This window comes from Bos taurus, chromosome 8, assembly GCF_002263795.3.
Source record: "Bos taurus isolate L1 Dominette 01449 registration number 42190680 breed Hereford chromosome 8, ARS-UCD2.0, whole genome shotgun sequence".
Classification (NCBI taxonomy): domain Eukaryota; kingdom Metazoa; phylum Chordata; class Mammalia; order Artiodactyla; family Bovidae; genus Bos; species Bos taurus.
The window spans coordinates 69,766,517-69,793,838 of record NC_037335.1 but is presented as its reverse complement, the minus strand read 5'-3'; the positions used below and the strand labels follow the sequence as shown (position 1 = coordinate 69,793,838).

Genomic DNA, 27,322 nt, shown 5'->3' with positions numbered 1-27,322 from the left:
CTAGCAATTTGTTTTTGAAAAAACCCTCCGGGTAATTATGATGCCTGCGAAGAGTTTGAGAATGACTGAAGAGCACCATATATTTATGCAAAACTAAAAAATATTTTTTCCTCAAAAACGTTATATGCTAAAAAGTTACATAATTAATATATGTATCCTGAGGTATATACCAAATACAACACAAACGTGTACACTTGGGAGAGGGAGTAAGGAAAATAGAGGTCACAGATTAAAAAAAAAAAAACCAGTAGAGGGACTTTTTAGGAAAAACTAGCAATAAATATGCCATGACCTGAAGGGCTGAATTCAACCAAGATTTCCTACCTCCTAAAAGGAAAGACATCAAAATTCTGAATCCAGACACTTCTCTGAGTCCTCTACTAATTCACCAGCATCTTCTGCCTATTGATTCCTGAATGAGACTTCTAACCAGTCTCCCTGAACCCACTCTTGGGCTCCTAGAGTCAGTCTACCACATAATAGCTAGAGTAACTGTTCTAAAACATGAATGGAAGTTATATCACTGCCATGCTTAAAAAACAAAAAGCATATAAACAAAAAAAGCTCTAGAGGATTTTCATTGCGTTCAGAATAAAACCCAAACTCTACCATGGTTTGCAAAGCCTGACATCATGCAACCCCTGCCTATCTCTCTGATGCACCATCCACATTGTCCCCTTACTCATTTTGTCTAGCCACGCTGACCTTGCTTCTGTTCCTGAGCTGTCTTAGGCTCGTTCCTTCCTCAGAGCTCTACTTGGCCTCTGCCTGGAAGGTACTCGCCCCACCTCTATTTACGGGTGGCTCATTCTCTCAGGTCATTCACATTTTCTATTCAAATGTTACCTCTTCAAGTAGAACTTCCCTGACCTCCAACTAAATTGAAAGTGAAAGTGTTAGTTGCTTGCTGCTGCTGCTGCTAAGTTGATTCAATCGTGTCCGACTCTGTGCGACCCCTAGACGGCAGCCCACCAGGCTCCCCCGTCCCTGGGATTCTCCAGGCAAGAACACTGGAGTGGGTTGCCAGTTCTTTCTCCAATGCATGAAAGTGAAAAGTGAAAGTGAAGTCGCTCAGTCGTGTCTGACTCTTAGCGACCCCATGGACTGCAGCCTACCAGGCTCCTCCATCCATGGGATTTTCCAGGCAAAGAGTACTGGAGTGGGTTGCCATTGCCTTCTCCGGTTAGTTGCTTAGTCACGTCCAACTCTTTGTGACTCCCTGGACTGTAGCCTGTCAGGTTCCTGTGTCCATGGGATTCTCCAGGCAAGAGTATTGGAGTGGGCAGCCATTCCTTTCTCCAGGAGAACTTCCTGACCCAGCGATCGAATGTGGGTCTCCTGCATTGCAGGCGGATTCTTTACCATCAGAGCTACCAGGGAAGCCCCAAATGAGCTACTCCTGTCCCCTTTAGTCCTTTACCCTGACTTGATTTTCATGGACACTAAACAAATATAAAGATGCTGTCTCTCTTACTAGAAAACACAAGAAAGGACTTGGTTATGCTTGTTTATCTTCACATCCCCAGAATGATAACAATGTCTCTCAACTTAGGTACTATTAACATAAACAATTCTTTGTTGCAGGATGCTTTGCATGCCTGTGTGCTAAGTTGCTTAGTCATGTCTGACTCTTTGCGACCCCATGACTGTAGCTCGCCAAGTAGAACTTTATGTGACAAACCATTCAGGTCATTGTACATAATTATATCTGTAGTATAATTTCACAAAAAGTGAAATTGTTAGATCAAAATATGTGTATGTTTTAAGGAAGATAATGCAAAACAACCATTATAAAATGTAAACACACAGACACATACAAATATAATTAGATGGCTTTTCCCTTTTGGGGCCTGACTTCCGTTTGCAACATACCAACTTTCACAATATTCCAAGGAAAAATTAGATTAAATTCATATATAAACATAGAAAGCACTTTCTCTTTTCTATACTTACCTTTCCAAGAACGTGATATACCTTTGGATTTATTTGGTCCTTATTTCTGCCTTCTGAAATGACCAACTAACCTTTCTGAAGTAATGAGCTATAAAAAGCACAATGCACATCCACTCTACAATGTAATTCGGTTGGTATACTTCTTGGCCCCTAATTTCAAGTTTTATTCCCTCGTACTATACATCAGGATACAATTTTATGATTTTTTGTACACAACAAAGAAAGGTCATGATTATCAAAAGATCTCTTTATATACTACTGGGTAAAAGAGGATCCCATGTTTACTTAGACTAATCACCTAGTACCAGGGAGTGGACTGCCATGACTGGCTCAAACCAGCCAGAAGAATTCATCCCCTTGGGCTGGGATAAGGGCCTTCCCTCCCCAGCACTGAAAGTTCTCCCTGAACCCCCAATCCCATTTATTTGAACAAAACAAGGATTTTGCTAGTAAGGAATAGGAAGAGAAAAAGTAGACAATAAGCAGTACCTGCTACAAACTGAATTATCCAAAGAGGAATGGTGAAATAAATTATGGTATTTATGCCGCTGATCACGTTTTTAGAGAAATTTTAATGACAGAGAAAAGTGTTCTCAACACAACGTTCAGGAGGGGGAAACGATTACAAAAGAGAACGTACAAAACAATCTCAACTTTCTTTGAAAATTGTATATACATGTAAAAGGAGAAAAAAATGCAAGGAAATATAACAAAATAGTAACAGTAATTATTTCATTTATAAATGTTTTTGTTAGATTCTGCATTTCCCCATTTTTCTACCCCCAAAAATGACTATTTATAACAAAAAATTGTCATCAGGGCTCCATTACCTTATTTTCCTGTTTGACAAACATAACATTCATGTTTATCAAGCACATTGATAAAAAATTATTGTTCAATTATATACTTATATCATGTTGGACTAAGCTGTAGCTTACAGAAATCTATAACCTTATTGGTTTATAAGTGACTTCCAACTAACACCAGATATCTCCTACAGTTTAATTTTAAAACTGGTGTGATACAGCACTGTCACTTTAAAGTTTTGATTAATTTATCTCTTAAACTACTCCAGAAAAACACTTTAAGGTAGCCAAACATCAAGTAACAAGATAAAGCCAAATACAACCTATGATTTATTAACATCCAGTCAACCAACAAATACCGAGTGCCTGCTGCTGCTGCTGCGTCACTTCAGTCGTGTCCGACTCTGTGTGACCCCACAGACAGCAGCCCACCATCCCTGGGATTCTCCAGGTTAAGAACACTGGAGTGGGTTGCCATTTCCTTCTCCAATGCATGAAAGTGAAAAGTGAAAGGGAAGGCGCTCAGTCGTGCCTACAATGTGTCAAAACCTAACAGAGAGATTTCCCTGGTAATCCGGCAGGTAAGACTCTGTGCTCCCAATGCAGGGGCAGTCTGGAGGCAAAGCATTTAGAATTTGGGATACTGGCAAGACAACCCTGAGGTTTTCTGACTCATGAATTTAGACTGTCTAACTGAAGAGTAAGATCCATTTCTCCTGTTTCTTGTTTTTTTGGCAGCTTTAGAACCACAGCTGCTTCTCTTGTTGAGAACCAGGTGACATGGTTGACTTGTATTTAGCAGACATGCTGCATGAACAATAAACCTTTAGCCACCAGAAGCGTACTTAGTACAGTGAGCCCCCGCTGTGAGGGAGAGGCAGAACTGAGGACTTCGAGAACAACAAGCGGACTCGATGTCTCATCTCAAACCTATTCTGGGGACACAATAATTCAATTACCTGAACTATTTCAAAAGCTACTTTTCTTTGCCGACCACATACAGCTAAATCAATAGACATTAAATATGAATGTACTAAGTCCTTCTGCTAGCTTTTTAAAAAGTATTTATTTAGGTCTTAGTTGTAGCATGCAAGATTTTCGATCTTTGTTGCGGTGTGGTTTGTGGGATCTAGTTCCCTGACCAGGGATAGAACCTGGGCCCCCTGCACTGGGAGCATAGAATCTTAACCAATGGACCACCAGAGAAGTCCCTCTGTTAGGTTTTAAAATAGTTTTATTTTTTATATGTAAAAGCTTATATTAATACTTTGTTTTAAATCTAACCATTTTTCTGTCATCATACAGTTTTCAAAATATATAAATTGTGAGTTTTCATTAACTTCATTAACTGTAATTATTTTTCCTTCAATGAACATGTACTTACTATGTGCAATAGTATCAGAAATTATTCCTACAATAGGTTAAATGCCTGATTATTTAGCATTGGCAGTTAATCTATGCATTCAGTGTAGCCCAACAGCTTGTGGTTTTACAATTAAGGTGAGCTAATCCAAACCCCATTTAGGGTGAAAAGCAATTTAAGTTATTTATATATAGCCTGTACACTACCTCCAAAGAGGAAAGGTTGGTAAACACTTAAGTTGTTTGCAAAACTGGGTTAATACAGCCTTCCACATGTCAGATTTTTACTGGCAAATAAAAGAAATAGTTTTTTAATATCAATTTCTATCATTTTACTTAATGAAAGTAACAAAGTTTATAAATCCTGCAAGTGTTCATTTTAATTTCTTCTACTGAAGAAAGAAAATTAAAAAATATTAAGAATACAATATGATAGTTTCAATATATCCAGTTTAATATTTACCTCTATACTGAAATAGCCTCTGTCCACGTAGTCACCCAGAAAGAGGTAGCGTGTATTACTAGGTGATCCTCCAACTTCAAACAACTTCATCAGGTCAAAGAATTGTCCATGAATGTCACCACATACTAGGAGGGAAAAAAGACATAAGGTGAGGCGAAAAATTATGTTTTAGAAGAGAAAGAGCATTACACTATTAAGACCACAGTTTAACTTTTAACTTAAATCATTCTAGCTTTTGACTGGACTGCTTGATAACTGCAGGTAATCTATCAATTTGAAACAGTCCTACTGGAAATATTAGACATTTTAAATTGTATTTCTTCAATGAAAAATAAACATATCAAACAATCGTGAGACTGCTCACAATTCCTAGAATAATTATTACACATTTTAGTCGATGATGATTTGTAATCATTCCTCAAACTAGCTCAAATCTGTAGTCATTCCTCAATCTAGCGCAAATCTAAGTGCCACTGTGCAGACCCTTCTCATACCCGTGACTGGAGCATCTACTTCTATCATAGTCTTCTCTTGTCTCAGTATGGCAGCCCCATCATTGATTATTTTTAAGGCTACTTCCTCTTCCAGTCGCCCTTCCTTCACCAAATGGTTTTTCAAAACATCAATTTTAGGTTTCCCATTCTCAAATACTTCCTTCAAAGAAAGCCGCTGGGTCGGAGGAAAGGGGACAGCTAGAAAGAAAAGAAAAAAAAAATTTAAACAGCTGAAGATATAGAAAACCCCCATAAACACATCACTTTTACATAACAAATTAAGTCTAAAACATCACCATGATTTAACATCCACAGCACCAGAACTACATGGGGGAAAAAACTAAAGATACTATATATTATAGATGATTGATTCTAATTTTTTAGAAGGCCACAAAGTCATTTAAAAGATCTAGAGGTGTATAAATTATGCCTTACATATAAACATGAAACACTTGATTCAGTAAATAAGCTAACAGTGAGACAATGAATATATTTTTTCTATGAAAAAGTATTCAAAAAGAAACTACGGTTTAAAAAATGAAGGACAAGAAACCACAACACTACTAAAAATGCATTTATTTCCTTCAAAGAATAGACATAATGAAGCCATGTCTTGGAAGTTTGACTTCAGTTCCTATTTAGGGGAATCATAAATGTATGATTTTACTACTAATGCAATGTATGATTCTATTATTAATACAAACACAAGTGTATGTATGTATTATTAAAAGGTGAAAGTCACTCAGTTGTCTCCAACTCTTTGTGACCCCATGGACTATATAGTCCATGGAATTCTCCAGGCCAGGATACTGGAGTGGGTAGCCTTTCCCTTCTCCAGGGGATCTTCCCAACCCAAGAATCAAACCCAGGTCTCCTGCATTGCAGGCGGATTCTTTTACCAGCTGAGCCACAAGAGAAGCCCTATTAAAAGGTAGTCGCTTAAAATATTAGTCATAATAAGAACACAACTAACAGAATGGAGCTCTTTCACAAAATAACTTGCTATAGTAACAGAGCACAAACTTAAGAAAAATAGATATGGGAGGCCTAGTTTTGTTTTCTAATCTGGAAATGCTAACAACTAACTTCAGTTTACACTAGATATAAAGATTATATACAACATCACAGTAAATTAGTAACTTGAACAGAAAAAAATTTTTGATGTTTTAAAACTGGCTATCATCTCTTCTTTTACCTATCTTTAAAACAGTCTACTTTTAGATTTCCTGTGACCTATAGCCATAAGTCTATAAACCATACATTTTAAAGAAGAGGTTCATGTTATTTCTTTTTCATTTTTGGTCACATGGGATCCAAGTTACCTGACCAGGGATCAAACCCGTGCCCTGTGAACCAGGAGCACAGAGTCCCAACCACTGTACTGCTGGGGAAGTCCCAACAGAGGGGTTCATTTTAATCTGTGCTTATGTCTGATGATTTCACTTCTAGCTTTATGGAAGTGTTATTAAGAACCAACTTCTACAGGCACTTACACAATTTTAAACTTGCTCTAGCCATACCATTTTGTATTATTCAAAAGTAAAGAAAGTCCTATAGTAGGTTTTGTAATACTCTTGGCTGCAACTTGGCTCATTTTGACTATTCAAAGCCCACTGAAAGAAATCATAGTAGCTATCCAACCGGCAAATATTACACTGAGACAGGGGATGACATGCTGCTGCTGCTGCTGCTGCTAAGTCGCTTCAGTCGTGTCCAACTCTGTGCGACCCCATAGACGGCAGCCCACCAGGCTCTCCCGTCCCTGGGATTCTCCAGGCAAGAACACTGGAGTGAGCTGCCATTTCCTTCTCCAATGCATGAAAGTGAAAAGTGAAAGTGAAGTCGCTCAGTCATGTCTGACTCTTAGTGACCCCATGGACTGCAGCCTACCAGGCTCCTCCATCCGTGGGATTTTCCAAGCAAGAGTACTGGAGTGGGTTGCCATTGCCTTCTCCGGAAGGGGACCACATACACCCCAGTTTACTCAAGACAGTCCTAGATTTCAGTCATTCTCCTAGTGTAACTGTTAACAGCATCCCCTTTCACTCTCAAACCACCTCAATTTGGAGGACAAATTTAGTGTTAACTTGTGTGATTCATACCGTACACCAATATACTATCTTAATAGGATAATCTACATCTATTATAAGACAAAAATATTATGATGGGTTTTTTATTCACTCATCTAGTGAGTCTATAAAACAGGGTAAAGGTTAGTCCTGAACAAGTTTACTTACATTTTTACTAAAATAGCAATGGTACTATGGTTGTGTTAAATAATAATAATAAACCTTTTGTATTTTAGTGATTCTTACTGAAATATTTTTAAATGAAGGTAAATGCTATTTGGGATTTGCTTCAAAATTATGGGAGAAACAAGCAATAGTATAGAGTAGGCACAGCGTGTGGCGTAAGCCCTCTTGGAGGAGGTTGCCATTAGACCCACTACAGAGCCATCAAGCAGGTGACCCATTTTTTCCAGTAGTCATGTATGGATGTAAGAGGTGGACCATAAGAAAGCTGAGAGCTGAAGAACTGATGCTTTCAAACTGTGGTGTTAGAGAAGACTCTTGAGAGTCCCTTGGACTGCAAGGAGATCAAATCAGTCAATCCCAAAGTAGATTAACCGTGAATATTCCTTGGAAGGACTGATGCTGAAGCTGAAGCTCCAATACTATGGCCACCTGATGCGAAGAGCCGACTCACTGGAAAAGACCCTGATACTGGGAAAGATTGAGGGCAGGAAGAGAAGGGAGCAACAGAGGATGAGATAGTTAGATAGCATCACTGATTCAGTTGATATGAATTTTGAACAAAGTCCAGAAGTGAAGAACGGGGGAGCCTGGTGTGCTGCACTCCATGGGGTTGCAAAGCTCATGCCCACTAAGCTCAGATAATCAGCACCTTCATTCTCAGTCATCACACAGGCACAGTTTACTCGTCTTCGTGTCCTTACTCCCAGCCCTTATGTGGCCACATGGATACAAGGAGTGCAGAATTTCTGAGTGGAAAAAAAGGGGATCTAGAGAAATGCTTCATAAACTGTCTTGGGAACTGCCCCCACCCTAGCACCAACAGGTAGAAAACTAAACTTTGTAAAATGCAGTAAGAATAAATTACTAGAAAAATAATCACAGGCACAGATGTTGTGCTGATGTCGAGCTGCTATGAAAGTTTTTAAATGCTCACTACTCTCTGTACTTACTTCACTTAGCACCAATTGGTGGACAGACACTGGTTCACAGACCACACTTTCTAAGTCAGACTGGTTTGGATAAATATGGATTTAGCGGAACAAGAATAAGACTAGAATGAAAACTTAAATATTATGTATATACACGTGTTCAAGCCCAAGTTTGAGTTTTAACAAGTTTCAAACTGCCTTTAATGACCTACAGAATTTCACTGATTAAAAAAATACAATCTAAGCACTTGGACTCTGAAGTTTAAGCTTCTAACATCTTACCCATGCTTTAAACTATGAAGTATTTAGACTGTAACACTGAGGTTTAGTACTTGTATCCTTTCAAGTCATAAATAAACCATATGCCGCCAGACATAGAAGTTCCCCTTCTTCATTTCTGTGGCTGTGTTGCCTCTTTATTCCATTTCTAAACCTATCATCCTTCCAAAACCAAGTCTTAGGACAATTTTTCAAATTTCCAAGAAAAGATACTCAAGTGTAATTACAAGAGTAATAAGTAATTCCAGACATTTTATTTGTTAAAAAAATTATGCTAACCAAAGTAGGCATTTTAATTTTTTTTCTAAATATATATAAGTTTTATTGAAGTACAGTTGACTTACAATGTTTCAGGACCAAATTAGGCGTTTTTAAATGAAAGAATCAAAATGTTGGTAGTGCCAGCACTCAAGTTATTGCTTTATTGGTTATTTCATATTGTCACTTGGGGGACTGGATCCTTTATTTTTAACCTAGGCTCATCATTTTAAAAGCTACAATCCTTATCAACAAGAAAGCGGGTTAATAGAGGGATTAAAGGGTCTCAAAACGCAAGCATAGAGTTAAAAAAATTTTGACTATGAATCAAAACGTCATTTACCCAGAAATATGATAATTTAGGGGTTAACAAACTACAGTACACTTTTTTTGGGGGGGGAGAGGAGGTTCTTGTTATTCAAAGATGACTGGTACTAGAAAAGGCCACTTAGGCCTTCCCTGGTGGCTAGGAATCCACCTGCCAATGCAGGAAACAAGGTTCAATCCCAGGTCCGGGAGGATCCCACATGCCATGGAGCAACTAAGCCCATGCGCCACAACTACTGAGCCCGCGCTCCAGAGCCCACGAGCTGCAGCTACTGAGCCCACGAGCTGCGGCTATTGAGCCCACACACCACAGCTCCTGCACGCTCTCAGGCCTGTGAGCCACAGCTACTAGAGACTGTGCTCCACAACTAGAGAAGCCACCACAGTGAGGAACTAGGCAGCAGCTCTTGCTCATCACAACTAGAGAAAGGCCACGCAAGGCAACGGAGATCCAGTGCAACCAAAAATAAATAATAATTAAGTAATTGTTTAAAAAAGAACAGGCTACTTAAAGTGTATCCACATTAAAAAAAAATAGTCATAAAAAACAGTGGAGGGAAATCATTCAGCTTTTTATCTTTAAAAATAAGGGACTTTCCTAGTGGTCCAGTGGCTAAGATTCTGTGCTCCCAATGCAGGAATCCTGGGTTCAATTCCTGGTCAGGGAACTAGATCCCACATGCCAACTAAAGATCATGTGTGTCAAAACTTAAGACCCAGCACAGCCAAATACATAAATAAATGAGAAAGTAAAAACTGTAGAAATGATTTTATTTCATAATTAAACTAGCTGCAACATGATTATAAAGGGAGTTGTTTGTACAAATACAACCAAGAATTTCAACATAAACCTTCTGAAAACTGATGAGCCCTCCAGACTGTTAAATCCAACAGTCTATTTAACATCTACTCAGATGTCTAAGAGGCATGTACAATTTAACATGTTATGGAAAGAACCTGTGTGTCCATTGATGGATGAACAAAGATGTTATGGTACATACGTACACAATGGAGTATTATTCAGCCTTAAAAAATGAGAAAGTCTTATAATTTGCAACAATATGGATGGATTTGAAGGCATCATGCTAAAAGTGAAATATGTCAGGCAAAGAAAGACAAAATCCTGTATGGTAGCACTTACATATGGAATCTAAAAACGATTCTCATAGAACAGGAGATCAGACTCACAGTTACCAAAGGAGAAGGGTGGGAGGAGGGAGAAATGGAGGAAAGGGGTAGCAAGATACAAATTTTCAGTGAAAAGGTAAATAAGTACTAGGAATATAAGGTACTGTAATGGTAATAGCTAACACTGCTGTATAATATATAAGAAAGTTAAGAGAATAAATCTTAAGAGTTTTCATTGTTGTTATTATTGTTCAGCTGCTAAGCCATGATGGACTCTTTGCAACCCCATGGACTGCAGAGTCAGGCTCCTCTGCCCTTCACTATCTCCCTGAGTTTGCTCAAACTCATGTCCATTGAGTCAGTGATGCCATCCAACCATCTCATCCTCTGTTGCCCCCTTCTCCTCCTGCCCTCAATCTTTCCTAGCATCAGGGTCTTTTCCAATGAGTCAGCGGCTCCTTATGTAAGATTATGTAACTCAGAGAATCAAACTTCCACTCGTGTACACGTCTTCCATTTCAGTTCCTTCTCAATCCTAAGAAAAGCATTAATAGAAGGATTTTTTTCACCCCACTGTTAAAACAGAATCATTGTTGACATGGTTGATGACCAAATCCAAATCACATTTTGGACATTTTGCAAGGAATATTACAAAACAAAGCATTTGTCTTTGCCTCATCTCTCTCCTCAAAAGTAGAAGCACAGTAAGTAATAAAACAAACTATTTTCATCACCAAGTAAATAGTGATTTTCTGTATTCTTTAATAATTCATATAGCGAATGCCCGGTCTATTAATGTTTCAGCAGGAAAATACCGCACTGAGACCTCTATCAGTCTGCATCTTCAGGTAGGACATTTTAGCATTCTAGTCCGTCCCAGGTGATGCCAGTTGTAAAGAATCTGCCAGTGCAGGAGATGTAAGAGACACAGTTCCATCCCTCGGTCAGCAAGATCCCCTGGTGTAGGAAATGGCAACCCATCCCAGTATTCTTGCCTGGAAAATTCCATGGACAGAGGAAACTGGCAGGCTACAGTCCATGGGGTCACAAAGAATGGGACATGACTGAGGGACTGAGCATAGTCAGTCTAAGAAGTCAGAAGAAGAGGGGAGAGGAGGCACATGGTGCTCTCTTTCACTCTCTAAGTCTGGAACGTTCTTTAAAGACCTCTTTTCAAAGCACTTTCTTTTTCTGAGCTGCTATTCCCCAGAGGGAGCCAGGGTCATGGCATCTTGTCTCAAGAAGCAAGAGGGAAGTAGAGCCAATGGAAACACCACTGTCCTTGGTCCATGGATGGCATTAAAATATAAGGTAGGGTGAAAACTCAGCTGTCAGGGACTCAGAGGGAGTGAGTCAATTTGAAAAGACAATGGAATTCTCTTTTTCCCACAAAATAGTGATTATACATATATATATGTGTGTGTGTGTGTGTGTGTATATATATATACACATATATGTATGTGTACATATGCATGTAAAATTTTTTAAATAAAAAACTTATTTATGAATTTAAAATTCACCCAGAATTAACAAAGTCACTTTTAAAGATTAAGATACAAAAAAACTCCTGGGTGATAAGTAATACACCAAATATCTTTTATTTAAAATTGTTAAGTGTCCCAGTGTTAACTCTGTTTAAAAATAAATTCATATAATATGATCTAAATTGTGACTAAATAATGCATTAGACCTGGGCTTCCCTGGTGGGTCAGAGGTTAAAGGATCTGCCTGCAATGTGGGAGACCTGGGTTCAATCCCTGGGTCAGGAAGATCCCCTGGAGAAGGAAATGGCAACCCACTCCAGTATTCTTGCCTGGAGAATCCCATGGACGGAAGAGCCTGGTGGGCTACAGTCCACGGGGTTGCAAAGAGTCGGACACGACTGAGCTACTTCACTTTCACTTTCAATGCATTAGACAAGGCAGTAAAGAAATATACCCAAGTATTAGTGCTAGGTAACAAGATTCTAAATTATCTTATTTTTCCAGCTTGCCTATTTTTTAAATTTTCTCCAATTACCCTGTATCACTTCTATAATCAGAAAAATATATATATATAAGAAGTTAGTATATAATTATTTTGTACACTACATAAGCATACTGATATTCTTTTAGTGAACAATAAAAATTAGAAGAATAGGATGAAAGTATGTGTTTGGACTACAGATGGCTTTTTTTTCCCTATCTGCTTTGCCCTACATTTTTCCAAGTTTTTATTTAAAAAATTTACTAAAAGAAAAATAAGAAATGCCAAAGGCAAAAAAGGCAATCCCGTTGTCAATAACCTTCCCTATGCTAATCAGTTTCATACATAAATAAGACTTTTCTCAAATCAGCAGAGCTGTACCCCAAACTGACTCTTAGCAGTGACATTCAAAAATTCAACATCAAATTTAAGTTACACCTATAAATGACCAAGAGTTACTAAGATGACAAGGAGGAAGCTCTGTGGCTTATGCTTCAAAACACACAAAGGCACTGGGGTGAGTGGGAGATAGACCCCTCAAGATGCCTGGCCCATGGTATCCACACACCTTCTCCCAGTTACTCCATCAAACCACAGTGTAGGTATTGCTGGAAGGAAGGAAGTCTGAAAGCATAAGTAAGGTCCCATATCAGATGACCTTAAAATAGGAGATTGTCCAGGTACACCTGACCTAAGCACAGGAGACCTTTGCATCTGGATCTAGAGGTTAGACATAGGAGTTGAGAGATCTGAAACATGAAAGGGATTCGACGTATAAGTTCTCCATCGTTAGCTTGGAGACAGAGGAGGCCACGGAGTAAGGAATGAAGGCAGCCTCTAGGAGCAAGGAGTGGCCCCCAGAGAAAAATACAGACTTCATTCCTACTACCACAAGGAACTATCAATAACCTGAACGTGCTAATGTCAGATTCTTCCCCGAGCCTCCACATGTAAACTCACCCTGGTGGGCACTTTGATTTCAGCCTTTGAGCTGTTGAGCAGAGAAGTCTATGCCATGAATGTACCTCTGAGCCACACAACTTTGAGCTTAAAAAATCATTGTTTTAAGCCACTAAGTTTTTGATAATTTGTTACACAGCAGTGGAAAACTAATATTGAATTCTTGAAGTCAAAGTTTTTTCCTTAGACTGTTCAACAATCACAAATACACTTTTATACGCACAAGAAACTAACATGAGACACCTCTCAGAATCGAAACAGAAGTCCCAACTTATAACTGTACTATGACTCAAAGGACAAATAAAGTGAGCCAAACCAAACCACAACATACATCACAGACTATCTGAGCTCAAACTTTCTCACACCAGATGTTTCAGATCTGTATGTTTCAAGATAAGACCTCAGGTAAAGTAATTTAACAGCAACTCTGCATAGACACCAGATCGGATCTGATACCGTGGATAGAGGAGCCTGGCGGGCTACAGTCCATGGGGTCAAAAAGAGTCAGATAAAACTGAGCGACTAAGCACAGCACAGGAGATACAAAGAGGCTTTCCTGGTGGTTCAGTGGTAAAGAATCCATCTGCCATTTCAGGAGACACAGGTTCAATCCCTGGGTCAGGAAGATCCCCTGTAGGAGGAAATGGCAACCCATTCCAGTATTCTTGCCTGGAAAATCCCATGAACAGAGGAGCCTGGGTAGACTACAGTCCATGGGGTTGCAAAGAGTCGGACACCAATGAACTTAGCATTCACACAGGCAGGAGACACAAAACCTGGAAAAGACTAATTGGCATTACCCTAAAGAGAATTTAGAGACCAATTAATCCACAGGCAATAAAAGCCCTTTTAATTTGTAACTCTCTGAAAGTTATAAGATTACTCATTTCTAATACCCTCACTATTCCCCTCTCATTCAACCTTTAACTCTTAACAATGTCTTTTGTTACTGATTTTGAAAGAACGTAAAAGAATGCATGTAAAGACACGGAAATGTGAATGCATAGTATCAGATATGTTTTGGGTTATCTAGAAATAAAGAGAATAATCTTGTATTTTAGAATAAGAAATGTCTGTCTCACCACAAAAAAAATATGGTCATTATACGGTGTTTATATGTTGTCAGCTAACACCATTGTGGTAAATAATCATTTTGCAGAATATAACTATATCAAATTAACATATTATACACCTTAAACTCACAAAATTATGTATGTCAATTTTATCTTAATAAAGCTGGGAGGGGGATTTCTGGTTGTATCAAAAATGACAGAGTATAGCTATAGATAAATTAGACAGTAGACCTTAATAAAAGTAGAAAATCTGAGAACTGGTATATTTTATTTGTCTGGGTTTGTACAAAAACAAAACCACCTTCGACAAGAGAAAGAAAATACATCAGAATTTCTGCCAAAACTGGTCAAACGTGAGGGATTTATCATAAAGGAATAAAGGCTTATAAATCCTTTTAATGTAAATGCTTTCATGAGTAATAAATAAAGGAAAACTAGAATTTGATTTTCTTTCTATTAAAAGGGCAAAGTTATTCTGTGCCAAGAAGACATTCCTTAAATCCTTAAATCCAAGTATCCTGTTAATTCTGTGCTTTTTTTTCTTTTGACAAACTTGTAAGTCTTCTTTTTTTTACATTCCTTACTTTTAGAAAAAAGATGACATTCCTAATAAACAGTGTCACTTATTGCTGTATTTTTAAATATACTGCCTTTAACTACTCCTCACTTTTGGATAGTCACAACTGGTATTTTGTCACACAACAATTCCCTTTGATTTTGTTCTACTCCAAATTCAGAACAATAAAACTGTAAAGATGTCTCTTACGCCTATAATATCTTTGGGTCTACCCAATTAAAGGACCATTAGGTTACACAAAGATTTGATCCTTTACCTTATTAAAAATATTTTTAAAGGATTAATAGAAATTATTAGCTCTGTTTGGCATTCTCCAACTTTTAATTAACTCAAAACTATTGTGAGAGCTCTTTGCTTTATTAAAATGGGGTAAAAAGAAAAAAAAAATCTGACAAATGAAAAGAGTTCAGCCTTCAGCCTTCCTAAGTTAATGATGTATTAATTTAAAATGTGTTAAAGTAGATATGCTTCAATGTTTGTTTATCTTTCAGATTAAACACTGACACAATAGCTGTCGACAAAAGATTTATCTCTAGGTTTAAATAAGCTTGTATTGGTGACATTCCTCGTACATTTTATAGGATAAATCAAAAGGCTTGGATATTTGTCAATATCCTCTCTGTTCAAGACATATTCTTACTTCCAGAATACTCAATGACTGACTCTTTATGAAACTGATTATGTACTTGAACAGAAGATTCCACTCTCTTCCATTCTGATAAGGCTGGTTAATGTTTAATATAATAAATTAAATGAATAAATAAAGCCTGTAGACTCAACACCTACCAGGAGTTTCTGCTTCTTCCTTACATCCACCTAAAGTTCCAGCTATAATCTAAAGATCAACAGTTAACCTTGGGGAGACATGTCAGAAGAACTTTGGTAAAGGTATGTATCATGTACTTGTAACGATTAACACTACATGGAAAAAATTAACTACGCGTACTGCTGACATCATTGCTATGGCCAGACACTGTGTCTGAGTTAGGATTTCCAGAACTGTTTTGCTCCAAAAGCAGAAGATAACGTGAATAGACCATTTATGTCCAAAATCAACAGAACACAATCTCTCCGATGCCAGAAGCCACTGATTACCGCGCACATTCCATGATTTTGCCCTTTATTCTCTTGGATATTTTCTTCTGTCTCAAGATTCTAGACTGTCAGTAAACACCCTGCCCTTTATTCTTAGTACTACCAAGACCTTTATCCTTGATAATCAACAAATGCAGGACTAATTCCTCAGACACTGGGAAAGGTAAATAATCCATATCCAAATTAAAGGGGAAAAAATGACTTGGTTACCACAGGAAGATCCAGATAGATATGAAATATATGAGACATTATCTCAAGTTTTAACAATAATTACTGAAGTTTTGTCTGTTACAGATGCCATGTGTGTGGTCTCTAGAGTCTTAAATAATGCATTCAGTCATTATCATGCCAAGTGACTCTGACTCAAAAAACAATCATCTGACCTAGAGGGGTGGGATGGGGGGGTGGGAGGGAGGCCCCAGGGGGAAGGGATGTATGTATACATATAGCTGATTCAAGATGTACAGCAGAAACTAACAAAACATTGCAAAACAATTATATTCCAATAAAATAAATAAAAACAAACAAAAAAATCATCTAAGAAAAAGAACAAAACGGCTTGGTGTTTACAGAGGTCAAAATTACTACCATCAAAAGCTTGATAAACACTCACAACCTCTCATGGCACAGATCTTCACTGATCACTCCTAAACGGTAAATCCTCCAGTTTAGTTAAAAAATGATCAGAAGCAAAGAGTGAAAATTGAAACAGAAACCACAAATTGTTCCCAAACTCTAAGAAAAAACACTATGACTTAAAAGTCAGATAAAGTGAACCAAATCAAACCACAATGTGCATTACAGACTATCTAAGCTTTTTTTTTTTGACATTAGCTCATTATGTATGTTCCAGTACTACACAGAAACTGATCTGACAAAAACACCTCAGGGACTCAGGTGTACTAAAGATAAAATCACTGAGCATTCCAGCAAGTCAACTACATCACATAGTGTAGCCAGTCCCCACCCAGACTACTAACTTCCACCCTAAATTCACTCTATGACCAATCTCTGCTTTGAAAATTCTGTGTATCTTCTTTTCTAACTCCCTCCTTCTGAGATGCTCCACCAGTTATTCCAGTACATGTTATTCCTTGCTGCAACAAGCTAAGTGTAACTTCATTTTGATAAGATATAGATGTGCTCCTGGTGGTCTCTGGTAACAGGCTTTAACCTCCCCAAGACAGGGAACTGGTGGCCTAGAATCAGGGATAGGAAGAAGACTTTTATTATACACCTTTTAAAAGTTTATACCATATTATTATATTACTCACCTAGAGACAGACATCTTGGAGTGCAAAGTCAAGTAGGCCTTAGGAAGCATCACTAAGCAGTAGAAGTGATGGAATTCCAGCTGAGCTATTTCAAATCCTAAAGGTGATGCTGTTAAAGTGTGGCAATCTATGCCAGCAGATATGGAAAACTCAGCAGTGGCCACAGGACTGGAAAAGGTCAGTTTTCATTATAATCTCAAAGAAGGGCAATGCCAAAGAATGTTCAAACTACCACACAATTGCACACATCTCACATGCTAGCAAAGTAACGCTCAAAATTGTCCAAGCTAGGCTTCAACAGTACGTGAATGGAAAACTTCCAGATGTTCAAGCTGGATTTAGAAAAGGCAGAGGAACCAGAGATCAAATTGCCTAACATCCATTGGATCACAGGAAAAGCAAGAGAATTTCACAAAAACATCTACTTCTGCTTCATTGATATGCTAAAGCCTTTGACTGTATGGATCACAACAAACTGTGGAAAATTCTTCAAGAGATGGGAATACCGGACCACCATATCTGCCTCTTGAGAAATGTGTATGCAGGTCAAGAAGCAACAGTTAGAACTGGACATGGAACAACAGACTGGTTCCAAATTGGGAAAGGAGTACGTCAAGGCTGTATATTGTCAGCCTGCTTATTTAATTTATATGCAGAGTACATCATGCAAAACGTTGGCCTGGACGAAGCACAAGCTGGAATCAAGGTTGCCAGGAGAAATATCAATAACCTCAAATATGCAGATGACACCACCCTTATGGCAGAGAGTGAAGAGGAACTAAAGAGCCTCTTGATGAAGGTGAAAGAGTAGAGTGAAAAAGCTGGCTTAGAACTCAACATTCAGAAAATGAAGATCATGGCATCTGGTCCCATCACTTCATGGGAAATAGATGGGGAAACAGTGGAAACAGTGTCAGACTTTATTTTTGGGGGCTCCAAAATCACTGCAGATGGTGACTGCAGCCATGAAATTCAAAGATGCTTACTCCTTGGAAGGAAAGTTATGATCAACCTAGATAGCATATTCAAAAGCAGACACATTACTTTGCCAACAATGGTCCGTCTAGTCAAGGCTATGGTTTTTCCAGTGGTCATGTATGGATGTGAGAGTTGGACTGTGAAGAAAGCTGAGCACTGAAGAACTGATCCTTTTGAATTGTGGTGTTGGAGAAGACTCTTGAGAGCCCCTTGGACTACAAGGAGATCCAACCAGTCCATCCTAAAGGAGATCAGTCCTGGGTGTTCATTGGAGGGACTGGTGTTGAAGCTGAAACTCCAATACTTTGGCCACCTGATGCAGAGAGCTGACTCATTTGAAAAGACCCTGATGCTGGGAAAGTTGAGGGCAGGAGGAGAAGGGGACGACAGAGGATGAGATGGTTGGATGGCATCATTGACACAAGGACATGGGTTTGGATGGACTCTGGGAGTTGGTGATCGACTGGGAGGCCTGGTGTGCTGCGGTTCATGGGGTTGCAAAGAGTCGGACACGACTGAGCAACTAAACTGAACTGAAGTCATCTGCACTAAATCCTAGATTAATTTTAGGGTATAGCTCCCTTAATTTCTTTTTTAAAAATAAGCTTTATTGAGGTGTATTTAGGAACAGTAAACTGTATCCACTAATGTGCACAATTCGATAAAATATGACACGTCTCCATTTGTCAAACCACAGCCACAATCAAGATATGAAACATTTCCATTACGCTTGAAAGACCCTCTCCTCTGCCTCCCAGCACCAGACAACCACTGCTCTACTTTCTGTCACTACACATGAATTTTGCACTTTTTATTTTTGTATGAATGTAACGGTCCAGTGTATAGTTTTGTGTGTCTGGTATTTTTCATTAACATAGTGGTTTTGTGAGTCACCTGTGCTGTTGCATATATCAGTAGTTTGTATCTTTTTATTGCTGACGAGACTCCACTGTGAGGATTTACCATGAGGTCATTCATTTACCCATTGAATACTTCCTGGTTTGGGCTATTATGACCGAAGCTGCTATAAACATTTGTGTACAAATCTTATTTTCATTACTCTTGGGTAAATACCTAGGGCTGGAGTGCCAGAGACGTAAGGCAGGTGTATAATTAACATGTGAAGAGGCTGTCGAGCAATCTTCCCCAAGGACTTTTACAACTTTACATTCCCACCAACAGTGCCTGAGAGTTTGTCACTCCACATCCCTGTTAAAACTGGAGAGCTGTCCCTTCAATTCAGCCATTCTAATGGATGTGTCATGGCAGTTCATTGTGGTTTTAATTTGTACTTCTTTAATAGCTAAGGATATCAAATATCTTCTTGTCTACTACTGGCTATTTATATATCTTCATTTGCGACTTGTCTGTTCAAATCGTGTCCATTTTTAAATTTTGCTGGTTGGCTTATCAGTGAGTTGTTAAGTTCTTTATATATTCTTAATAAAAGTCCTTTGTAAGACACACCTAGTATGAGTATTTTCTCCCAGTCCAAGGCTTGTCTTTCATTCTCTTAACAAAACATATTTAGAAGAACAAAAGATTTTAATTTTGATGAAGTCCAATTAGCAGTTTTTATAGTTCTTGCTTTTTGTGACTTAAGAAAACTTTGTCTACCCCAAGGTCACAAAGATTTCTTCTAGGTTTTCTTTTCAGTTCAGTTCAGTCACTCAGTCGTGTCTGACTCTTTGTGACCCTACGGACTGCAGCATGCCAGGCTTCCCTGTCCATCACCAACTTCCTGGAGCTTACTCAAACTCATGTCCATCAAGTCGGTGATGCCATCCAACCGTCTCATCCTCTGTCATCCCATTCTCCTCCTGCCTTCAAACTTTCCTAGAATCAGGGTCTTTTCCAGTGAGTCAGTTCTTTGCATCAGATGGCCAAAGTATTGGGAGTTTCAGCTTCAGTATCAGTACTTCCAATGAAGATTCAGGACTGATTTCCTTCAGGATGGACTGGTTGGATTTCCTTGCAGTCCAAGAGTCTTCTCAACACCACAATTCAAAAGCATCAATTCTTCGGCACTCAGCTTTCTCAGTGATCCAACTCTCACATCCATACGTGACTACTGGAAAAACCATAGCTTTGACTAGACAGACCGTTGTTGGCAAAGTAATGCCTCTGCTTTTAATATGCTGTCCTAGTTGGTCATAGCTTTTCTTCCAACGAGTAAGTGCCTTTTAATTTCATGACTGCAGTTACCATCTGCAGTGATTTTGGAGCCCAAGAAAATAAAGTCTGTTACTGTTTCCAGTGTTTCCCTATCTATTTGCCATGAAGTGATGGGACTGAGTGCCATGATCTTAGTTTTCCGAATGTTGAGTTTTAAGCCAACTTTTTCACTCTCCTCTTTCACTTTCATCAAGAGGCTCTTTAGTTCTTCTTCACTTCTGTCATAAGGGTGGTGTTATCTCCATATCTGAGGTTATTGATATTTCTCCCAAGTTTACAAAAATGGTAACATTTCACTTTTACATTTAGGTCTGTGATCCATTATTAAATAAGCTTTGTGTAGGCTACATGTCAGATTTTACTTTTCTCCATACGGACATCCAGTTGTCCCAACACCATTTGTTGTAAACGTTTTCTTTTCACTGCTGAATTGCTTTATCAAAAAATCAAGTGACCATTTATGTGTACGTCTATTTCTGGACTCTGCTGCTTTCCATTTATCTGTCTGTCTGTCCTTTTCACCTTTACCACACTGTCTTGATTACTGTAGCTTTATAGTGAGTCTTGAAATCAGTAATGTGAGTTCTTCAAGCTTGTTCTTCCTTTTTAAAATCAGTTTGCTTACTATTTACAATAGCCAAGTCATGGAAACAACCTAATTGTCCATCAACAGATAAATGGATAAAGATATGGTGTACACACACACACACACACACACACACAGGAATACTACTCAGTCATAAAAAAAGAATAAAATAATGCCATTTGCAGCAAACATGCATGGGCCTAGAGATTATCATACTAAGTGAAGTCTGAAAGAAAAAGACAAATGTTATATGGTATCACTGACATGTATAATCTAAAATATGATACAATGAACTGATTTACAAAATAGAAACAGACTCACAAGCATACAAAATAAACTCAGCATTACAAAACAGGGAAAGAAGGGATAAATTAGGAGTCTGGGATTAGCAGATACAAACTATTATGCATAAAATAGGTAAGTAAGGACCCATTGTAGAGCACAGGGAACTATACTCAAAATCTTGTAATAAACTATAATAGTAAAGAACATATATATATTACATATATACAGCATGCCAGGCTTCCCTGTCCTTCACTGTCTCCCAGAGTTTGCTCAAGTTCACGTCCACTGAGTCAGTGATATGTAACCATCTCATCCTCTGTACCTCCTTCTCCTGCCCTCAATCTTTCCCAGCATCAGGGTCTTTTCCAATGAGTCAGTTCTTCTCCTCAGATGGCCAAAGTATTGGAGCTTCAGCTTTAACATCAGTTCTTCTGGTGAATATTCAGGGTTGATTTCCTTAGTATTTCTAGAAGTATGTTTGTTTAAATCATGAATGGGGTGTTGAATTTTTGTCAAATAGTTTTTCTGAATTTACGAAGGTAATGCTATGTGTTTTCTCCTTTACCCTGTTAATATGTAGATTATATTCCTTGATTTTCAAGTGTTAACACAACTTTGCATTACTGAGATAAATCCTACTTGATAATAATGCACTATTCTTTTTGTTAGTACATTAAATTTGCTAATATAAGTTAGCTACAATCTCTGATGCTAAATTATGTTGTGCTAGGTTGTCGAACGGAGAAGGCAATGGCACCCCACTCCAGTACTCTTGCCTGGAAAATCCCATGGATGGAGGAGCCTGGTGGGCTACAGTCCATGGGGTCGCTAAGAGTCGGGCACAACTGAGCGACTTCACTTTGACTTTTCACTTTCATGCATTGGAGAAGGAAATGGCAACCCACTCCAGTGTTCTTGCCTGGAGAATCCCATGGATGGAGGAGCCTGGTGGGCTGCCGTCTATGGGGTCGCACAGAGTCGGACACGACTGAAGCGACTTAGTAGCAGCAGCAGCAGCAGGTTGTCGAAGGTATCCGAAAAGCACTTCTCAGTATAGGTTTCAGATTTCAACTTTAACTATAGAGTCACAAAAAATAATAGTGATCATAATGATAACTGTTGTCTGCTAACTACAAAACAGCCATTATACTGAGGGCTTTACATACATAGTCTCATCTAACCTAATAACACTCTATGAAGTATTATTATCCCCACTTGACAAATGTGAAAACCAAGGTTCAGGGAAGTTAGAAACTTTATCCAAAATCTCACAACTAGTAAGTAACTGGAGGAGCTGGAATTTGGTCTCAGGTTGATTGATTCCAGAGACTAAGTTCCTTTGCTGTAGCAAAAGTCACTCAGTCGTGTCTGACTCTTCGAGATCCCATGGACTATACAATCCATGGAATTCTCCAGGCCAGAATACTGGAGTGGGTAGCCCTTTCCTTCTCCAGGGGATCTTCCTAACCCAGGGAACGAAATCCAGGTCTCCCACATCGCAGGCGGATTCTTTACCAGCTAAGCCACAGATAAGATCAGATCAGTCGCTCAGTCGTGTCCGACTTTTTGCGACCCCATGAATTGCAGCACACCAGGCCTCCCTGTCCATCACCAACTCCAGGAGTTCACTCAGACTCACGTCCATCAAGTCAGTGATGCCATCCAGCCACCTCATCCTCTGTCGTCCCCTTCTCCTCTTGCCCCCAATCCCTCCCAGCATCAGAGGCTTTTCCAATGAGTCAACTCTTCGCATGAGGTGGCCAAAGTACTGGAGTTTCAGCTTTAGCATCATTCCTTCCAGAGAAATCCCAGGGCTGATCTCCTTCAGAATGGACTGGTTGGATCTCCTTGCAGTCCAAGGGACTCTCAAGAGTCTTCTCCAACACCACAGTTCAAAAGCATCAATTCTTCGGTGCTCAGCCTTCTTCACAGTCCAATTCTCACATCCATACATGACCACTGGAAAAACCATAGCCTTGACTAGACGAACCTTTGTTGGCAAAGTAATGTCTCTGCTTTTGAATATGCTATTTAGGTTGGTCATAACTTTCCTTCCAAGGAGTAAGTGTCTTTCAATTTCATGGCTGCAGTCACCATCTGTAGTGATTTTGGAGCCCCCCAAAATAAAGTCTGACGCTGTTTCCACTGTTTCCCCATCTATTTGCCATGAAGTGATGGGACCGGATACCATGATCTTCGTTTTCTGAATGTTGACCTTTAAGCCAACTTTTTCACTCTCCACTTTCACCTTCATCAAGAGGCTCTTTAGTTCCTCTTCACTTTCTGCCATAAGGGTAGTGTCATCTGCATATCTGAGGTTATTGATATTTCTCCCGGCAATCTTGATTCCAGCTTGTGTTTCTTCCAGTCCAGCGTTTCTCATGATGTACTCTGCATATAAGTTAAATAAACAAGGTGACAATATACAGCCTTGACGAACTCCTTTTCCTATTTGGAACCAGTCTGTTGTTCCACAAGGGAAGCCCAATAACTGAAGTGGGTAGCCTATCCCTTCTCCAGTGGATCTTCCCAAGCCAGGAATTGAACTGGGTCTCCTGCATTGCAGGAGGATTCTTTACCAAGTGAGCTATCAGGGAAGTCTTTTGCTATAGTGCTTCATCAAATAATCTCTAATAGTTTTTCTTCATACATAAGTCAAAGTCAAAAAAAAAAAAAGGTTAGAATACCAATAATCTCTCTGGGAAGCCACTAAAATTTAAGATTAAATGAGTACTATGTAGACATAACATACAATAAATAAATTCATATGGAAGATACACTCAAGAAAGCAAAAGAACATTATTCAATCCAGGATTTTACACAATTTGAGATTTTACAGAATTCATGGTTATACAATGTTACTAACTGAAAAATAAAACACTCAGTACCTGAAGAGATCTATAGGCTGGCCTTCCTAAAATCCTATTTAATAGTGATTATTTGTTAAAACTTTAAGTTCTGAAATCTATAGGAGACAAAAAACTGCAAAGGTTCTTTGAGTAAAAGTAGAAAATACGAGGGAGGTAATTATATTCTAAGTTAAATAACTCAGTATTTATCGAGCATCTACTACATACCCATACTGTCTAGAAGGTAAGGTATAGATTATATAACTTTAACACGTGAGTCTACCTTAAAGAAATTTATATTCTATTTAAGCACCCAAATAATTAATGTAATGTCAATATTACATAAAAAAAACAAGATGTAATGTCAACACAGAACAGTTAAGCAATATACTGTACTGGAAGTATTAGCTGTATGAAAGACTGTAGAGGGGATTATCAGTAGATGGCTACAGAAATCAGGGAAGGGCATCAGAAAGTTGAAACCTGAGCTGAAAGTCTGGGTCTTCTGGAAATTCCAAAGCTACTTTCTCAATCCTCATTTGTAGGTATTTATTTTCACTGTTGGCACCAAAATAAAATAAACAGAAGGTATACTAAAAGGGAGAAAAGAGGAAATTCCAAACACAGATGTAATATACTGCATGTAGACCCAGATTTGATCTCTGGGTTGGAAAGATCCCCTGGAGAAGGGAATGGCTACCCACTTCAGTAGTCTTGCCTGCAGAATCCCATGGACAGAGAAGTCTGGTGGGCTGATAAGTCCATGGGGTCACAAAGAGTCAGATATGACTGAACGACTAACACTTTATACAAACTTTTAATGAAATAGTTTAAAAAAATAATTTTACATAAAATGGTATAGGAAATAATATAAATACTATGAACACCCATGTACCTACTACGTAGATTTAAAACATTAAGTCTGCCATATCTGTTTCAAATATTTTTAAAGAACTAGAATGTTACAATTACAATTGAAGACAGCCTCCATCCTTTTCCTTCATCCCAGGGGTAATTAGTACCATTAAGTATTTGTGTATCCTTCCCAATGTCAATTTCTTTATATATATATATATATATATAATTTTGCTTAAATATATTTATACACAATATATTTAAAAATTTTAGAAGGAAATGGCAACCCACTCCAGTATTCTTGCCTAGAGAATCCCAGGGACAGAGGAGCCTGGTGGGCTTCCATCTACGGGGTCACACAGAGTCGGACACGACTGATGCGACTTAGCAGCAGCAGCAGCATAGAACTGAGGGGCTGGGAATGGATGGCTAGGGAGGTGACAGCTTAAAGATATGGGGTTTCTTTTTGAGATTAAAATGTTCTAAATGGTGATGGTTGCATATATCTGCGAATATGTCTAAAAACCATTGAATCATATACTTTAAATGGGTGCATTGTATGATGTCAATTATATCTCAATAAAACCTTTTTTAAGTTTAAAAAAATTTTATATATGTATCATACTCTGTATCCTTTTGTAAGGATACATTGTATCATTTTTTTAAAGCTCCACAGGTGATTCTGTTTGGTAACCAGAGTTTAGAATCATCATTCTAAGCCTTTATACATTTATCCAAGAAAGTTTTTAGTGCTCCCAAATTGCCAACACATTTTAACCTAGTTTTTGCCCTGAGACAGTTGCTGTTAGATTACCTGGATTGCCGGGGGAAAAAAAAATCTATTGTACAATGCTTTCAACTCAGAAGCAAAAACCCTAATCAAATCAAGTTTATATATGATTCAAGACAATAACCAAACTATAAAAATGAGTTTCTGAAGGGGACGGGTGTGGCAACAGAGGGGTAGTAACACAAGAGTCTTGTGGTGGTGATTCAGTTGAGTATCTTGATTGTGGTTGTAGCTATAAACATGTGAAACTGCATACAGCTACACACACACACATACACACACACACACACACAAATCCGTGTATAACTGGTGAAACTTGAATAAGCTCTCTGGATCGTGCCAATGTCAATATCTTAATTTTGGTACAGTACTTTGGCAGTGTGGGATAGTGACACTGTGGAAGAGACCTAGGTGAGGGTGCATAGGACTTTCCTGTACATTTCTTTGCAACATCCTGTAAATCTAAAATTATCAAAAAAAAATTTAATAAATTTTTAAAACTAAGTTCCTACAGTACACTGAAAAAATTCTGCAGCCTTTTCATGGTCAAATTCAATTCAATACACTGCTTTAATATACATCCACTACATAAATGATACATATTTTCATATGCCTAATATCTGATGCAGAACTGCATTAAAGAGAAAGACCACATTGGTGACAACCACGTTAATCCTGTAGAAGTATTGGAGATAAACCTTAAAAGTTATTGGCTTTTAAGCTATTATTTTTAGATTATTGTGTGGTCTTATCCTCATGGGACACTAGGATTTACCTAAATAGCTGTCTCCGTTCACTGCAAATAACCCTGCTTTCATTCCTATTTTAAGCCAACAAGCCTGCCCTACTTTTGCAGCTTATTTCCTAATCTCCTCACCTGCCTTTCCAATCATGAACCAGTTAAACACCGCTTGCCTGGAAAATCCCATGGACGGAGGGGCCTGGTGGGCTGCAGTCCATGGGGTCACTAGGAGACAGACATGACTGAGCGACTTCACTTTATTTTTTCACTTTCATGCATTGGAGAAGGTAATGGCAACCCACTCCAGTGTTCTTGCCTGGAGAATCCCAGGGATGGGGGAGCTTGGTGGGCTGCCGTCTATGGGGTCACACAGAGTTGGACACGACTGAAGCGCCATAGCAGCAGCAGCAGCAAGAGGTTATATTAACTATTATTAGTGAAAGTGGTATGTACATTTCAGGTCCTTTTATAACTGATCAGAACAAATTTTATTTCAATAATCGGATATCACTCTTTCGGATTATTCTCTCTGTTCTTTGATAGTCACTGAACTCACCTGTCTTAAAGAAACCATAACTTTACAGTGATCATATGTGTTCAATAAAACTTGCACAATAGTAAAAACAACAACAACTAACTTACTTTCATGAATAAGTCCACCAATTACCTTTATTACTCTGGCCCTTCATTAAAACTATCCTATTTTATTTTTAAACTTCCACAAAGCCTTAAGTCACAAGAATAAAAGGTACCAAGGCATACATACAAAAAAAAAAAAACAAAAACCTCCCACAAATTAAGTCTTACCTAGTGGGGCCACCGATCAACCGTTAAAGTTTAAACTTGAAAGGATTATCAATTTAT

At 38.5% G+C, this 27,322-nt stretch overlaps 1 protein-coding gene across 8 annotated transcripts in view; it reads right to left on the bottom strand.

Moving 5' to 3' along the window:
* Positions 1-27,322, bottom strand: part of PPP3CC (protein phosphatase 3 catalytic subunit gamma) — an 80,031-nt gene that overhangs the window by 42,060 nt on the left and 10,649 nt on the right. For all 8 annotated transcript variants that reach the window (XM_024995829.2, XM_024995826.2, XM_024995825.2 and 5 more), the window contains 2 exon segments: positions 5,079-5,276; positions 4,585-4,709 (listed from right to left, as the gene is read on the bottom strand). In XM_024995829.2, the coding sequence (XP_024851597.1) occupies positions 4,585-4,709; positions 5,079-5,276 (323 nt within the window).